Genomic DNA, 18000 nt, shown 5'->3' on the forward strand with positions numbered 1-18000 from the left:
CTGTCCTGGTGATAGTGAGCCAGAGACGAAGCAAGATTCTCTCAGTGAGAGTCCACAATGGCTTAATGGCTCACAGTTACAAACTTGGCTTGTAATTCACTGCTGTTTTTTTTTCTACCACCAACTTAAAAACCACTCAGAAAATTAAAGCATCAACAATGTTCTTGCCCTAATACCCTGCAAAATAAATGTTTGTGGAATAAATGAGCAAACATGTTAAGAGACTAACAGCCCCAGTATCACGATTCTGGGACAGAGATGGGTTCAAGCCCAGTGACATCACACAGATGTCACCAATCTCCCAGGAACATTCACAGAACCTCCTCCCACTGGCCTGGGCTTCTCCACATATTACATCAGGGTGTGCTCCATCCATGTGTTTTCATTATCACTTTAGTGCCTTAGTTATCATTATTTAGAAAAATCACACCTTCTCTGATCATAGAAAAGATAGATGTTGGCTTTAGAAAAAACAGACCATTTTAGACATTTCCTTCCAATCCGTTTTGCAGTAGCATTGAGCTTCAGTTGTGTGTGGGTGATCTGGTGGAATGGATGTGTCCTAATTTAGGGCTACCTAACCAGGTATTTCAGCTTCACTGGATAATGGCCTGGCAGGGAGGCCACCAGGATTGCTCTCCTGACCTCACTTCACTGGGCTTCAGGTTGCTCATCTGTTAAATGAAGGGGCTGGACCTGATGATGCCTAATATCACCCCTGCTCTCAAGTCTGAATAAGCCCAGGATGGGTCACCAGGCTCTGCCACGGGCTGTGTGCCCTCAGGCAGGTGACTCAGCTTCTCCAAGCATCTCAGCTGTCAAAGGGGTACAATGGTAGACACCATTCCTACCCGTGACAGTTAATCTTTTGTGTTGACTTGACTGGCCACAGAGTGCCCAGATTAAACACTGGTTCTGGGTGAGTCTGTGAGGGTGTTTCTGGATGAGATGAGCACTTGAATCGGTGGATTCAGTAAAGTGGATTGCCCTCCCCAATGTGGGTGGGCATCAGCCAACCCACTGAGGGCCTGAACAGAACAAAGACTGGAGGAAGGAGGAATCTGCCCCTTTTCTTCTACCTCACTCCTTGAGCTGGGACATCTCATCTCATCTTCTCCTGCCCTCGGACCGGGATTTACACCATCAGCTCCCCTGGTTCTCAGGCCTTCAGACTTGGACTGAATTACACCACTGGCTTTCCTGGGTCTCCAGCTTGCAGGCAGCAGATGGAGGGACTTCTCAGCCTCCATAATTGCATAAGCCACTTCCTCATAATAAATCTCCATATATACACACACACATACATATACATACCTCCTTTCGGTTCTGTTTCACTGGAGAACCCTAATACACCATCTCAAGGGACTTTGGACAGGATTCAGTGAGAGCAGAGTTGTGACATTACTTAGAAAAAAGTTAGGAACACCCAACAAACGTTCGTGTTGGTGACAATCCATTTGCTGCTGCTCTAGTTCTGAGTTTGCAGCCTGTGGGTCCCTCGGGATAGCTACAAACCTGGTGGTAGATTCTCCGCACAAACATGCCCCGAGCGAAGGCCTGGATGACGATAGCAGCCCTGCGGATCCTCTGGTAGGCCAGGCGGGCCCTCCGCATGCGGTACTGCTTCTGGACCACCACGGCCGCCCGGGTCCTCCGCAGATGCTCAGCCAGCCTGGGAAGGGAGAGAGTGGGTGGGCCATACTGACAGAGGCCCCTGAGCTGTGCATGACTGCCAGCCCCTCCCCTCCTTGGCCCTACCTGGACACCCCCAGGCCAAGCCACCTCTCATGCCCTTAATTGATGTAGCAATGCCTTGGGCACCTGAAGGTCAGGCTCAGAACAGTAAAACGAGCTTCCTCCTTGTCCAAAAAGTCTTTCCACATTTTTAAAACTCAATTTAAGTCTGACCAACTCTGTGATCCTCACCTGCCCACTCCCCCACCTGCGAGCCCCTCACCGCAACCTGGGCAGTGTACCACGACATTACGCGTTTATACTTCTATCTGTCCCCTAGATCTCACTACGCTTGGAGACGTCAGGGGCCGTGACTCAACCATCCTTGTACCCCCTACATCTAGTACAGGGCCTGGCATAGTAGATGTTTGGTAAATATCTTATGAATGGATAGAACCTTCTCGGGCCCTGTTTTCTCATCTCTCCCTCTTCTCATCTCCCCAGCCCTTTCTGCCCGGGATGCAATGCATGTGGACATCTACAGTCCCGTTTCACTTCTACATTCCCCATCACACTCCCGAGTCAGAAGAAAGTCAGTCTGACACTTCTTACCTTCCTAGGGGCTTTGTTTGGTGCCAGGATCATAGCAGGTGTTCAGAAGTGCAGAATATTAAAAGCTAGAAAGGACTTAGAAATCATCTCTCACAGCCCCAGAGGAGGAGGTAACCTACCCAGGCCCTCCCTGCCTGCTGACATGAGCCTGATTCCCCAGTCTAGCTCTCCCTAAGTGCTTTCTCCACACATGGGCCCTGCATATCCACTAGAAGACAAACTCCATGCAGGGACAACGCAGGCCAGCTCTGTTTCATGTCCTCACCATCCGGGACCTAAGACAGAGTCCCATGCACAGGGGTACTCGGTGATGACTTGACTAGCTGGCACAGACTGTTGGTAATTACTTAGTGTTGATACTACTGACAATCTTCTCATTTCTACAGCTTTTGCTCCAGAGATCATCTCTTAACTTTCAGAGGTAATTAATGGCGTTCATCATCTCTGGTCATGCTCAGATAAACAGCTTACAGCAAGGACACAGGATTGAAAGGAACAATTTTCTAACTTTATGATACAAAAGATGCCTGCTCTTGGCTTGTAACTCAGGGGGTCTCTTGGTTTTTTATAGCCAAGCAGAGACGACTGAGCAGCCACTTGTGAAACTTTGGCTTCCAAATGGCAATTACTGTCATTTTTCCAAGGAAATCCCTATTTGCAGAAGTCACCAATTTTGAACCAGGGCTGGGTGCAAATCTGATGACTTGTGTGAAGGCCTGAGGGTGGGTCTCACAGGAGGGCGTGTCCTCCATGCCTGGCTCAGTGGAGATGCTCATACTACTTGAGCACCTCATCAACCCAACGACATCAGTGAGGAGGGAATGTATACAATGATTTCTTCCACATGGTGTTGGGCTGGGGCACAGGAGCTTGACTGGCATCCCGGCTCTGCCCCTAGGTAGCTACTTGTGGTTAGACAAGCCACACCCTCTCTGTGCTGGCTAGGTGCAACGACTCATAAAAGGGACCTTCCAGGACCTCGCTAGCCCTAATTACCAAACTCCCAAGGGATTTTGAAATTGGTGGTGTAAACCATGAAGGTAAATGTAAGTTAACTGTGACAGGCTGAATTTGTCTCTTTTTCTAAAAGAAGATTATTCTACTTTGGAGATTAAACAAAGGGAAAATGGCGGTTTTGTGGCAAAACCAGCTGGTCCTAGGTTGGTGCTGGTGGGATGGGGACAAGACTGGGAGAACCAGGAGACTTGGGAACTAGACCTACTTCCTCAGGTGAGAAGGGCATGAGTGAGACGGGCCCAGCTGCTGGGAGAAAGCCAGGGTGCAGAGAGGGCCCAAGGAACCACTCTAATTAGAGAGCTTGATGAGCTAAGAGAGCCAGTCCCTGCCCCCGGGCCCCCAGCCCCCAACCAATCTGCTGCCCTAGATGTGGCCCCGGTTGACTCACCTGCGGGCCAGGTACCCTCGGCAGTACCTCTGCAGAGTTAAGGTAGCCCTCTTCAACCTGCGGTATTTCACTCTCTGCAGCCAGCCCCGGACAGTTTTCTGGATCATGATGGTGGCTGCTCGGAACTTGTCAGCCCGAAGCTTCTCCAGGTAGGCCACCTGGCCTGCCCGGAAGAAGATCTTGGTGCGGCCAAACTGGAACTTGTCAGGATCCTTTACAAGGCAGGGAGGGGAGCTGGTTCATCATTGGTGAGCAGTGAGGTCACGTGCCCCACCACCCCAGTTCCTCCAGTGCAGAATTCCCTTGCCAGATCTCACATGTCCCTGCTCCTTAGACACATACTAACTCTCGGCATTTGTTTAACAGACACTGAGTCCGTCCCTACTTATGGGACAGGCCCTGGGCTCAGTGAAGAAGATGCCTGCCCTCAAGCAATTGACTTGGTGAGGGTAGATAGACTAGCACACAAGGACACAGGACGTTTTCAGGCAGTAGTGAGGATTAGGAAGATAGTAAAACTGGGGGCTAGAGGGTGCGATGGGGATGTTTAAACAGGATAATCAAGGATATCTCGATGGAGGAGATATTTGAGCAAAGAGCTGAATGAACTGAAGGAGCAGCCATGGGAAAGTCTGGAGGAGGAGAGTTCAAAAGAAGAGCAGAGCAGATACAAATGTCCTGTGGTGGCAACAAGCTGTGTATGAGGAACAGGAGAGCCAAGATGGCTGAGTGGGGAAATGAGGGTGGACGGTGGGAAGAACCAACCATCAAAGGCCTTGGAGGCTGTGGAATCGGAATGGGGAGCCACTGGGGGACTCTGAGCAAGGGGATGACCTGATCTTGTTGACATTTTAAAGAAATTATCCTTAAATAGCCACACAGTTGTGTGCATAATTTCAGATTGCAAATAACTCCCCAAATAAATTTTATTTGGTTTGAGACTATGAGATTTTTTTTTGGACATATAATTAGTGTCTGAATTACATCTATTTAGGTTAAAATTAGTTGCCTTTCCCTGCGCTCGTTCCGGTGGATTAGGAAAGATGACCCAGCAGTGTGCTTGTGGACAAGCCTGGGATAGAACACCTGATAGTTAACCCGCGATAACTGAGTGCTCTTTGTGCATAAACTTCCATCTGATTATGCTCACTGGCATGAAGACCATAATAGGAGGGAGGTAATGAGCCAGGGTCTAAGGAAAACACACACACACAACAGTATGTTTCACACTGACACATGGCTCTGAAGTAATGCTGACTCACCCCTCTTCACGGCTTAAGCCCTACATGGCTAAGAGAAACCTGGTTCCACACACAGAGAAGATGGTGCTGCCTAAGCTGTGGCTGAGCAGGGACACAGCATCCAGCTAGACTGTCGCTGACTGTCTCCTCCGTGGCTAGGCTGCTGGGAGGGGCGAGGTGTGGGCCTGGTTCTCATCCCTGCATCTGGTGGTCAGTGCCCTGCTGGGGGAGGCTCCTTCTCAGTGAGGAGGGACCAGGAAGCAAAAGGTGGGCAGCTCAGCCCTCAGTCAGTGGACAAGCCTGGCTGCTCAGGCTTCAGCACAACTCTGGCCCGGGGGGTACCTGAGGCATCCCAGGAACCACAGGACACATGCTCCATTTCCTATTCAGGAAAAAAACCACCAGGAAGGGGACAATCGGGTCTGCAAAGCCACCGTTTTTCCAATTAAGGATCTCTCTGAAGGTCCCACCTGCTACAACCAGTCCCCACTGGTTGATTGCTGGGCTCTCCTTACCCCACGTACCTTGAGCACATCTCCTGCCCCAGATCTGCTTTCTGTAACCCCTAGAGCTTAATGACTATACTATTCACATATGAATCAATCAGGGGACATCTTTTGAGACCTTTCCTCCAAGCATCACAGACTGAGGGAGTGGAAAGGAATGTTAGCAATCCATCCCAAGCCACTCCTTTTACTTCACAGATGATAAAACCAAAGCCTAGAATGGTGAGGTGACTTGTTCAAGGTCTCGCTAAAGACATCAAGAAATAGAACCCAAGACTCAGGACCCCCAGACCAGAGGTCTTTTACCATACCACGCCCCTTTTATAATATCTCCTTTTCACCCTTCTCACACAAACATAGTTCCTGATGCTCCCTGGGTTCCCAATAGATGCTTATTAATAGGCTCCTTCACTGTTGGGATGAAGGTTCAGGTGTGCATGATGGCCAGTCCCTGTGATATGATTCCTCCAGTGATGTCCACAAGCACATTAGATTATTAGTCCTGGGGGGAAGGACCCTCATATTATGCTCTTTATAACCCTCACACTGACCACTCTAGATTAGAGTATGTAGGAATACATACTTGTGGAGTTAAAAAAAAAAAAGATTCAGGTTAAGGATGAAGGCGTTCCTACAATCCTTGCAGGAGGCAGCTACCACTCATGAACAGCCTCAGGAAGCAGCCCCCCACCCCTGGCTGCCCCCCAGTGAATGTGGCCGTTAACTGCCTGTTGCCTGACCTGCACCCACCTTCATCACTGCTTCTTTCCTAATCGTTCTAAAATGCACTTAGTACTTTCTTGGAGAGGGCAGGGAGCTGGCATGTGTTCTTCTAGGCTAACATATGGCTTTGCCAAGTCTCAGCTGCTTGACTTGAAGTCCCAGGTCACTTAGCATGAGCACTAGGAGCATTGGTGATTAGAAGACGTGGCCCCCAAAAAGAGAAAAAAAGAAAAAAGAGGAAACACAAGGTCTCCAGAGTCTTGAAGCCTTGATTCCTATTCCTTCTCCAGGATAGATAATTAAGCAGTGACATTAATTAATTAATCAGACTGGCTCAGGGGTTTAGACTGGGGGGTTTCTTGGTTAGGTCACCTATGCAACCTTGGGTAATTTATATCAGCTTTCTGTGCCTCAGTTTCCTCATCTGTAAAAGGCGGTCATGTCTGTATCCTCCTCATAAGACAATCTGAGGCGTAGATGAAGTGCAGGAAGCAGTTAGAAAAATGTCTGACTTCTACTAAGTGCTTCGTAACTGTGAGCCATTATGGCAGGTTTCCCCTTATGACAGGTCCATCTAATCACCCATGTAGCCACCTGCACAAACTCAGAGTTCCTGTGACAACCAGCAACCATGCCAGGAACACAACGACTATAGGACCCTTGCCATTTAGGTATTCACGGTCTGGTGAAACGACAAACAAACCCTCAATGACAATACAAGGGGATAAATGCAACAATGGAAGGCAGAAGTTGAGTACTGTGGGCCAATAGAAGATGGAGTAACTAATGCCATCTGGAAGGCCGGGAACAGGCTTCACAGACCAGAAAGCACTCTAGAGCTCAGTTTAGGACAGTAGAACCTGGCCAGATAGGTAAAAGAGGGAAAGAGCATTTCAAGCAAAGGAAACAGCATATATTCACATAATTTTTCTTTAGGCAATTCACTTGTTCATTCATTCATTCACAAATGTTTGGTGAGTTACTTCTCTGTGTTAGGCTCAGTGCTCATAACTGGGGGGGGTGGGGTGTCAATGCAAAGACTGTCCTCTGCAAAAACACAAGACAGCATGCTACAGGCTTGGAGAGTGACACAAAGTACCAGAGCCCAGTGCTGGATAGAGGAAAGCAGGAGGGCAGAGCTGGCATTTAAGCTGGGCACTGACAAGCAGGTAGGCTCCTCATCAGTGGAGGAGAGGCAGCTGGGCCACACAGGGCCCAGCGGCCTGAGCGCATCAAGGAGGCAGGCAGGCCCCGGGCAGTGGCAGTTGGTCCTATTGGCTGGAGGTGAGCAGAGTGGGTGGAAGGTGATTCAGCCAGTCTGACCTGGGGCCCCTCCAGAGTACCCTCTGTTTGGGAAGCAGAGGTTCTACTGGTGAGCTTGGAGAAATCCAGGGAAGGGAGAGGAAGAGTGGAACTCTGACCCTGGACAAAGGAGAAGGTAGCCACAGGGTAGAGTGGGCTACTTGTGCGCCTTGACCGCACACTAAGAGGCCAGCTCCTGGTACCCCTGAGGGGAAGACTCCTAACGCTCCATGTCGACTGGAATCAGCTGACCTTGAATACAGATTTTTCTCACCCATGAAGAATGAGATGTTAAAATGTGGACACTGATAGATGCGCCACGGCAAAAACCTCAGTTAATTAGAGTCCAAACAGCTAACTGCAACCTTAACAATGAGCTTGTCGTCCTCTTACTCTCTGCTGAGTATTTAGCACAATATTCTGCACTGTCTACAGGTACAGACTTGAGTAGCTAAGATGTTCAGGGGATGACTGTCACTTTTACAAAATAACTCATGACCTTAAATCCTGATCATTTGACAATGAACTACTCCAGATGAATAGATCTTCCTAGCAAAATAATTAAAAATTTTTTATTTAATTCTATTACCTTCTTAAAGGGAAGATCTTTAACATAATGTAACCCTTTACTGAGATCATTAATGATCATACTCTGCTGTAATCCCAGAATACTCTAGGAACGAAGGTTTAAGGATCTGCCCCTCACAAAAGGCCCCCAATAGCTCTGCTTTTATAGTTTTTTAGTCTCAAGTGTCAGGGGTGAATTCAGGTTGTTTTAATTAAAATGAAATCTGTTGCCTTATTTAAAACAAGCGTCTGGGGGAGGGCCTGAGGCTGCCTACACAATGAGGAAGACAGGAGACGCATAGCTATTTTCCCCTGGGCTGGCTTGCAGGCTGTGCCCCAGGCTCCAGATTAGAGCCCCCAGCTGGGGGCACCAACGTGGGCAAGTGGGCTCAGCTATGGAGCCTCCAGCTTTGGAGAAGCCAGAGATCCAGGGCCAGCAGCTTGTAGCCAAGAACCGCCTCATCACAAACCCCAGTGGGCTGTACAAATAATTTCATTTTCTATGTGCACTGAGATGTGAAAAAGGCTAGGAAGTACTCTAGATACATGAAGGGGTTTTTGTTTTACAGTCATTGATGTAGGAGAATGGATTAACATCTCAAACAGTTTCAATAAGAAGGATGAAGACCAAAAAGGGCAGTTAACACCTTCCTCCCCAGTTCTCAGGGCATTCCGGCCAAGCCTTTCACGGAGCCCGGGCTGTCCAGGGGCGTGCCCAGCGCACCTTGATGAGGCTCTCCAGGACAGACTTGCAGATGGCCGCCTTGTCCGTGTTGGCGAGCTCTCTCTTCTTGACCAGCACCCGATACCGGTTGAAGAAGTCATGGTAGGCCCACCTAGGGGGAAACCAGAGGAGCGTCAGGTGACATGTCCTGCCATGAATGATCTCAGACAGTGCCCCGCGGGGTCAACGTTTCCAGCATAAAGCCATTCTCAGAGCAGCAAAAACCATTCTGGGGTGTTTTGTCCTTCCCTCATGCCCTCTGCGAGTTTCACTGTATAGGTGAATTATAAAATTGTAACTGGAAGACTGAGGGAAAAAGAGTTTTGGAGGCACCTCTGGGAGGACCGACCAGAGGCAGAACCACTCACAGGGGGTTCTGCCCCGGGCACATGGAGGTCTGCTCTGTTGCTGCTCAAGTAGGAGCCTTACCTGGAATGCAGCTTGGTTTTTATATGTTGGTTTTCTTCTTACAAAACTAATACTGCTCATCATAAATATTTTTTTAATGCAGAAAAATATACATCAGCAAATAAAAAGAGGCCATATCCTAACCCCTAGAGAGAATACTACGCACACATTTTGGTATAGTTTAGAAGGAACCATTTTCCTCCCCAAAGTAGATTTTGCTTATGATTTCTTCCCCCTGATCATTAGAGTAATGCAAGCCCACTGTAAAGAAAACATCCAGTGACTCACACAAACAAAATAAAAAACACTTATAATCCCACTACCTCTATAAGTAAGTGCTGTTTTGGTATGTTCTGGAAGAGAATCTTTAAGAGGGCCTTAAGTTTATCCCTTGGCCTCTGAGGAGACCTCTACTTACACAAATGCAGTCTTTCAATGAGCAAATTTACTATTTTCTAGGCAGGGTCTGCCCTGTTTCTCCTGAAAACGACCTCAATTCACACAGATACTCTGAGATCCTGGCTTCGTGTCTTAGTTTTCAGGGGATGCTCACAACCTCCTCAGATAATCATATATTCTGATTCAGCACAATCCCACTCGAAGGAGCTTCAAATTTCCAGTCTAAATCCCTCTGAAGGTGAATTCAGCTCATCCATCCCGATCACTCTGTGTCCTCGGCAGAGGTGTTCACTCAGCCCCAGCACGCCCCTCAGAGGCATCAGGAGATGCTACCTGCGCCCCGTCTTCAGGTACACATCCTGTCCGCGTTGCTCATTTGGAAATCACTCAGGTGCTGCCTTGAGACTGTGCACCTACCGTTTCCCACCACCTCGTGGCCTTGCTGAGTGACTGTCCAGTTACTCAGATAATCTCCGTCTTTCTAAAGCATTAACGGAGAGTCAATGGATTGCATCCTTTCTCCTGGAGCACGTGTGCCTTTAAAAAGGGTCCTTCAGAAATTTTATCCAAAGAAATGAGTACTGCGGAATATCAGATACCACTGGTGGGCGGTGGACACCTGATGGGCCTGGGAAGTCAGTTCTTTGGAGCTCCTCTCCCTGTGTCCACAATCATGTGCCAGTGTGTCCTCGGGTTCCCCTTTCTCTCCCAGGCCACTCATTTCTACTTCCTGGGATGAGAAGGAAAACGAAGACTGAGCTCACTGTCTCTCCTCTGCATTTGTAGACACTTATCTTGGTTTGGTGGAAGATTTAACATAGCTGTGGGTCTCAGACAGGGAGTAAGTGTAAGAGCAAATAAAAAAATGGCATTTTTCCTTCTTTCCCTCCTCTACATAAAATGGTTGGTTAGAGGTTGCGCCCTACCTTCTTTATTCATACCAGCTTTATTGAGATATAACTCCCATACCATAAAAATGTACCCTTTTAAAGTGTACAACCCAATAGATTTTTGTATATTTGCATAGCTGTGCAACCACCTCCAATATTGAGTTCCAGAACATTTTCATCACCCCCAAAAAGAAATCCCATAACCATTATCAGTCACCTCCCACTCTCCCCTCCTCCCAGACCCTGGTGACCACTAATCTACTTTCTGTCTCCCTGCCTCTTACCTTTTCAATTGGTTCTGTCACAAATGTGTTGGGCGCAAGGGAGACGACAGCACCTATTCTGCTCAGAGCTGGCCAGGTATTTACATGGCGCTGCTCAACAGGCTCACGACAGTGGATCCCTCAGGAGGGAGGGCAGAGGGCACTTGGAGACCCCAAGGGTCAGAAAGCTAGAGCTGATAAGCTGCAAATCAGATGTGTCTTTTGTTTTTAATACGTGCAAAACACTACTGAATTTTTCCCAGGCTCTTTCTGCCCTGGCCCCCAAGTTCTAAACATAGACCATTCTGCCTACTGGTACTTCCATGTAGGGTAAGATGGATTTGAGCAAGAATCAGATGGAATGATGCACACATAATAAAGGCTTTGTAAAGTCTAAGTCTCCTTATCCCCCAGGCCCACCCATCAATATTGGCCCCTCGTAATGCAATCTTTCCTGCCCCCGGTGAGGTGTGGGCGCTCCCTTGAAAGCAGCTCAGCACTTTCCCTGTGACTTTCTGAGGGCACTTCCCACATTCTGCATTACGGTTATTTGTGCACTCACTGGTCTTATTTCTCCCCATGAGTTTGCAATTTCTCTGGGGGGAATAATTAGAGTAGCATTTAGCTGGGTGAAAAACCTTAAATGCTTCTAATTTGAAAATCTCTTACCGCTGACAGTTCCATAACTCAGGGAGGTTACAGGCTCAAGGAAATTAGGAGAATAGGGAGATGTGACTGCCAAGTCATCAAGGCCAGTACAGAACAAGTCGAGAGTAGAGAAGTAGAGAAACCTGCTCCGACACTGACCAGCAGTGTGACTTAGGCAACTCACAACCTGGATACCTCCCCTCCACGATCCGCAAAATGGAGAGAACATCACCCAGCTCACGAAGTCCCTCCCAGTGCTATAGGAGCCAGTGAGTTCATGGATGTGGAGTGTCTGGAAGGCTACAATGCTTCCTAAAGATCTAAGTTACTCTCCCTTCCTGTCTAAGCCCCCTCCCCTTCTCTTACAAAGGCTTCCTCGCACACCTGCACCCAGGTGAAACCGATGAGGGGAGGATGCCTGCAGAAGGCAAACCACCCACTGAGAAGGGCTTGCGTAGGCACTTCCTCAGGAGGTACCAAAAGGGGTATGTGCCTGCCATGGGGTCTGGGCATGTACAAGTGTCCTGCACCAAAGGACCCAGAATCAAATGTGGATCCCCTTTTCCAGGGACCTCTGTGCTCTTAGAGATAAACTCCTCATAGGAAAGGCTCCCTCACCTCTAAGGGGAAAATCTTCCAAGTGAAGATAAAGAGAATACATAATTCTTTTTCCAAAAGTGGAACTTAACAGGACTTCCTGATTTGGCAGGGATCTCTGAATGGAGGTTTTCTGCGACCACGTGAAAGTTAGGCAAGACCACTCATTAAGACCACAAGGTATCCAGGATTTCTCCTTGAGGTTATTCACCATGAGGGAATCTCTCTCTCCCACAGCACTTGAACTATTCCTATTTCCATGTGGGACACAGAGCTTTCGGCCTTGTATTATAGATATTTTTTGTACACGTTAGCTTCTCTGCTAGACTCGAGACTTCTTTGGCCAGGGTCACCCCCTGATACGTTTTAAAATCTCCCAGCACCTATCATGACATGGTATCTTTACAAACAATCACTTATCACTCTTTAAAAAATTGCTATTTTCCTGACCAGTAATATGGTTGGAACTCCAGTGTTCAACCTTTTCTCTCTACCAGTGTTTCTCAAGGAGGGCACTATTGGCTTCGGGGTAGGACAATTCTTTAGTGTGTGGGACAGGACAGTTCCACACAATACAGGACACAGAGCATCTCTGGACCATTACCCGCCACACCATTCATCGAGATATCCAAAAATGCTCCTGAACATTTGAAAATATTTACTATAGAACATAGTTCTGGTTCAAGAAAGCTTCTTCTTGAGAACAACTAACCATGACTGCCACCTGCCTCTACAACGTGACTCCACTGCTTCCTTCCTCACTCTTCCCATCCTCATCAGGTGGCCCTGGAAATGTCCTCTCCCACTTGCAGTATGGCTCTGTGGTTCGCTGGCTTGGAGGTGTTTTTTAAGCCAATTCTGGGCCTGGCTGCTCTTCTGTTCCATTTCATATTAACGGTGGGAGAAGAGCTCTCATCCCAAGTCTATTACTAGGCCCCAACCCTGTGCCATATGGAGTCGTAGCAACCTCAAGGGTACAATCACACTCAGCCCTGCCTTTACTGCAGTCCTGGTCTTCCTTGATGTGGACTTGTGTGTCAGGGGCCTTGCTGAAGTCCTGGACTTCAATGTCATGTTTCCTCTGGAGTATAGGCCTACTTCACACTGCGTGTCTCTGACCTGCTGGGGAATAGGTGCCTCAATTTGGTAAAGTTGTCACAATTGGGTGTGTGGGAAAAACCCAGGACCTGTGATGGCTCCTGGTAAGAACAGGAAGATCACAGGCAGCAGGCAAAGTCGACATAGGATGAGCCAGGGCAAGCACTCAGCTGAGCCCAACTGTCTGGAAAGATGCTTCCTTGCAACAAGCTCCTCAGGGCTCATGACAGTGTGTGGTAAATACAGCTGCTGTGAACGGTGAAGCAAATCCAGCAGGGTGATATTTTGGTTGACTGAGTTCCCATCTGGAGCCCAATACTGAATTTAACCATCTACATGTGGGAACATTCTGCAGAAGAACATGCCTGCCTGAGAGGGCCCCAATGGACCCGTGTGAACAGATGGGGCGGATCCGCCAAAGTGGTAGCACTTTGTGCTTCCCTTCTCTTGGGTAGCTTCTTTCACAAGGGGATTGGCTGGATTAGACAAACCCTGAGAGTCCCTCTAGTAAGACCAGGGTATGAGGCTCTCAGTCACAATAATTACTATGATATCAAGTCACAAAGAAGAATCCCTGAAGATGGCATGTCAGGTTATCACAAGAGCCCCTAGAAAATGGTGAAGAATCCACTAGAGCTTTTCAGGTCAGGATTAGGTGGGTCAACCTGTACTTTCAGATACCCCACTGCCCTGTGGCATTCAACTTAGGTCAAAGATCCTGGTCATGCCAACATGGAATGTAAGGAGCATGCTTACCTTCTTCTAGTTCAAGAAACTTGCAGGAGCCTGTGAGCCCCAGAGGGGGCCTTGTCCTCTACAATGTCTCAAATAGGCCAACAGAAGTTTGTGGGCAGAGGTGTTTAGCCATGCTGTGATGCCCACTAACCAGGACCAACAGACTCTCTCTGGATATTGAGTTGTGGAAATAACCTTCACTATGGCCACTAAGCATCATACACCCCTTCCCTTGTTCTCCCTTTTGAAAAAAACAAACTAGCAGAGAAATAAACGATGTTGGACACGAGAGGTTTTCTTGGAACTGTATCAAGTAGGGACAAAACTTTCAAAGGGACACAGAGGCCAAAGTCAAGAGGAAAGAGGCACTTTCTCAAAGACTCACAAGTGCAGACATCCTTAATCCGCGGGAGTGTGTATGGTGGTTCCACCCCTTTCTAACTGTGAGGACTTAATCTGATCATTTAACATTTATGGGATTTGTTTCATCATCTGTAAAATGGAGGTGACACCCCTTTATCTTGCTTACCTCAAGAGTCAATGGGATCTTTTCAACAAATGCTGCTGGGACAACTAGAATCTATACGCAAAAGAAGGAGGTTGGTCCTCGACTTCATACCATATACATAAATTAACTCAAAACAGATTCAAGACTTAAAACCATAAAACTCCTAGAAGATGACATAGGAGTAAATCTTTGTGACCTTGGATTAGGCAATGGTTTCTTAGATATGACATCTAATGCACAAAGGAAAAAAAGATATATTGGACTTTTTCTAAATTAAAAGCTTTTATGCTCCAAAGGACACCATCAAGAAAGTGAAGACAGCCCACAGAATGGGAGAAAATGTTCACAAGTCATATATTTGTTAAGGATCTAGTATCTAGAATATATCAAGAACTCCTATAACTGAACACCAAAAAGACAAATCACCCAGTTAAAAAGCAGGCAAAGGATTTGAATACACATTTCTCCAAAGCAGATATACAAATGGCCAATAAACACATAAAAAGATGCTCAACTTCATTAACCATCAGGGAAATGCAAATCAAAATCACAATGGGATTCATTGTGATTCATACCCACTAGGATGGCTGTAATAAAAAGATGGGAAGTCTTGCCCATTGCTGGAGAGAATGTAAAACAGCCACTGTGAAAAAACAGTTTGGCAGTTCCTCAAAAGGATCAACAGTGTTACCATGTGACCCAGTAATCCCACTCCTAGGTAAATACCCAAGAGAAATAAAAATATATGTCCACACAAAAATATGTACACAAATGTTCATAGGGGCATTATTCATTACTTGCTAAAAATTGGAAACAGCCCAAACGTCCATCTTGATGAATTGGATAAAATAAAATGGATAAAATAAAATGTAGTGCATCCTTACAATGAAATAGTATTCTATTTCAATAGAATATAAAGGAATATAAAGAAATAAAGAATATAAAGGAATATAAAGGAATAAAGTTCTGAGACATACTACAACAAGGATGAACCTTGAAAACATTATCCTACGTGAAAGGAGCCAGACACAAAAGGCCACACATTATATGATTCCATTTATATGAAATATCCAGAATAAGCAAATCTATAGAAACAGAAAGTAGGTTAGTGCTTGCCAGGGGCTGGGAGGAGGCAGTGACTACCAGTGGGTACAGGGTTTCTTTCTGGGGTGATAAAAATATTCTGAAATTAGTGGTGATAGTTGTACAACTCTGTGAACATAATGAAAACCACTGACTTGCATACCCTAAAAGGGTGAATTTTACAGCACACAAGTTATCTCTCAATAAAAAGAGTCAATGTGATGAACAAATGCGATGAGGCTTTGTGGGTGGCCTTCATAAAGTAATACCCACACATAGGATTTGCATTATTTCAGCATTGATACTCATGGAGGAGCTCCTAGTGCAAAGGCAGCAGGGTGCTCATCCCATCACTCACCCCACCGTAGATACCCCACGTTTGCCTTTCCCTTTATCCCATACCTATGTCTTGCGCCTCCCAGGGGAACCCAGGCTCAGCCCTAGAGGTGGCCCCAGGTCTAAAGGTTGCTAAGCTTTGCTGCAGGGGGAAGGAAATGTAATTCTTCCCCATTGGATCTGAGCTGGAGCCAAGACACAAAGTGAGGAGAGAGGAAAATCTAATCAGTCCCAGCACTGCCTGGCTGTGGTTCACCCAGTGGCCAACACTTGCCTCCAGGATAATGATCTTAAGGCAGGATGCATTTAAAAATCACTGGGAAACCTTGCCAAAAGGCAGATGTTCAGGGCACAGTCACAGATTCTGATGTAACAGGTCTGAGCTTCTGAATTGTTAAGTGCTTCCACGTGCCCGTGATGTGCAGCCCTGGGTGAGAACCCGCGTCAGATCCAAAGAGCTGAGCACAGCTCTCAGGCAAAAGAGCCAGAACTAAAGGCTGTAAGATCCTGAGATAAAGAATTATTTCACCCAGAAATAAGTTCTTTGTTATTCTTTCTCTGTGGGATTAATTGCAAGGCAAGTAACTATGTGTCTGTTGAAGTTTAACCATGATTAAATGGGAACGCGAACCAGGCAATTTCTCAAGCCTCCACCTAGTACTGCAATCCTACGCTATGTGTTCCATACAGGGGATGGAAACTGGGGAAGGAGTGGAAATCTCAGAAAGCACCACTGAGTTTTTCTGAAGTGAAGAAGATGAGATGAAGTGAATACTTATGATGGGTTTTTTTAATATATAAACATTGCATATTCAAGTAGTCCCACACACAGACTCTTTTTGGTTAAGCGGTATTGGCTTCACAATTCCTCCAGGACACAAAGCTGCTCTGAACCCCTGCAGAGGGAGACGGATGACTGCACAGGCGTAAGACACATGGAGGGGGAGCTGGGAGCTGGGTGATGCGTGGACGAGTCCTGGACAGTGCATTTATCATAGTGCTTTATATACATGATAATGAACATATTTCTTAGCCACTGCAGCACATTTCAAATTGAATGATACATTTTCATTTTAAATCAGACTCACCGAGCGCCATAATTCTTAGAGAAGATAAAAATAGACAGGTATACTGAAGCCTGAGTGGGGGTGAGGGAGCACCAGAGAGCCTTGCAATTCTGCATTCATCCTTTCCGGCTTGGTGGACTTTGGGGGCACTGGGCATATATTAATTTCAGAACAGGGCTAAGAATTGTGTGCCCAGGAATCAGTAGGCTGGATGCAGGAACTCAGCCTGAAATCCCCAGCTGAGAAGGGCTGCCCTCTGCTTGGGCTCCCGGGGAAGAGCCCTCTGGACCATTCATCACAAGTCCCTGGGATCCTGGACTATGTGTTTTCTTCCCTGCCATTTTCCTCTCTGTAAAGTGATATCAGCCCTCTGGCCATTTAAGTAGGAGAAATGCCGGAAAACGGTATAAATTCTAATTCCCCTCATTAAAGAAGCTTAATTAAATTGAAACTTCTATTAAATTGAAGTTTCCTTTGGAAACAGCTGTGCAAAGTCCTGTGGTTACTTGACAAGCTGATGCCAGTGACATCATTTTGCTGTGTTGAACCTCAGCAGCCAAGGAGGTGGATTCTTTTTTCAACAACCTCCAATCTGCTCGGGTCCCTCTGGTCCCATGAAGGTCTCTCCAAGTCAGATCAACAAAATAACCACTCAACTCTACACTCTGAGGTGGCACACATGACACCTGTGTATTTCCTTCAATAGCTAACATCTTGATGGGCACACAGTATCCATAAAACCTCACTTGCTTTATCTCTAGATACAGCAGACACACACCAATCTCCCAGATGAAGCAGTGAGATAGCTTTTTTTTTTTTTTAAATCTGTGAAGTCATTCCAAATAGTTACCCTGGCTGCCAGGTGCAGAAAGTTAGGCAATGTGCAGAGTCAGAGGATTACAGGTGTGGCAGCTCTGTCCCACAGCCCGTCCCCCTCACCACTCATCTTCCAAATAAATACCATCCTAGGTGCTGTGGCTTGGCAGTGAGGAGACAGTGAAAGAGGATTAGGATCTAAAAAAAATAATATGGATGATTTAACTCCATCTCAACACTAACAAAAGTGCCATAGAACTGTGGTGCCTCTTTCCATAGTTAACATTTCAAATGGCAGTTTGGGGAGGGAATCCTCTCTTTGACCCTCTAGCAAAATCTGCTAAGAGAGCAAATGTAGGGAGGATACGGAAGGCAGTGTTCTGGATCTAAGCCCAAAC

At 46.8% G+C, this 18000-nt stretch overlaps 1 protein-coding gene across 2 annotated transcripts in view; it reads right to left on the reverse strand.

Annotated features, from left to right (window-relative positions):
- MYO5B (myosin VB) overlaps positions 1-18000 on the reverse strand; it is a 338131-nt gene that overhangs the window by 63751 nt on the left and 256380 nt on the right. For both annotated transcript variants that reach the window (XM_058557083.1, XM_058557084.1), the window contains exons 18-20: positions 8755-8866; positions 3692-3903; positions 1516-1672 (exon numbers count right to left, since the gene is read on the reverse strand). In XM_058557083.1, the coding sequence (XP_058413066.1) occupies positions 1516-1672; positions 3692-3903; positions 8755-8866 (481 nt within the window). The remainder of the gene's footprint in view (positions 1-1515; positions 1673-3691; positions 3904-8754; positions 8867-18000) is intronic.

The sequence above is a fragment of the Diceros bicornis genome, chromosome 16 (genome assembly GCF_020826845.1).
Source record: "Diceros bicornis minor isolate mBicDic1 chromosome 16, mDicBic1.mat.cur, whole genome shotgun sequence".
NCBI classification, from domain to species: Eukaryota; Metazoa; Chordata; class Mammalia; order Perissodactyla; family Rhinocerotidae; genus Diceros; species Diceros bicornis.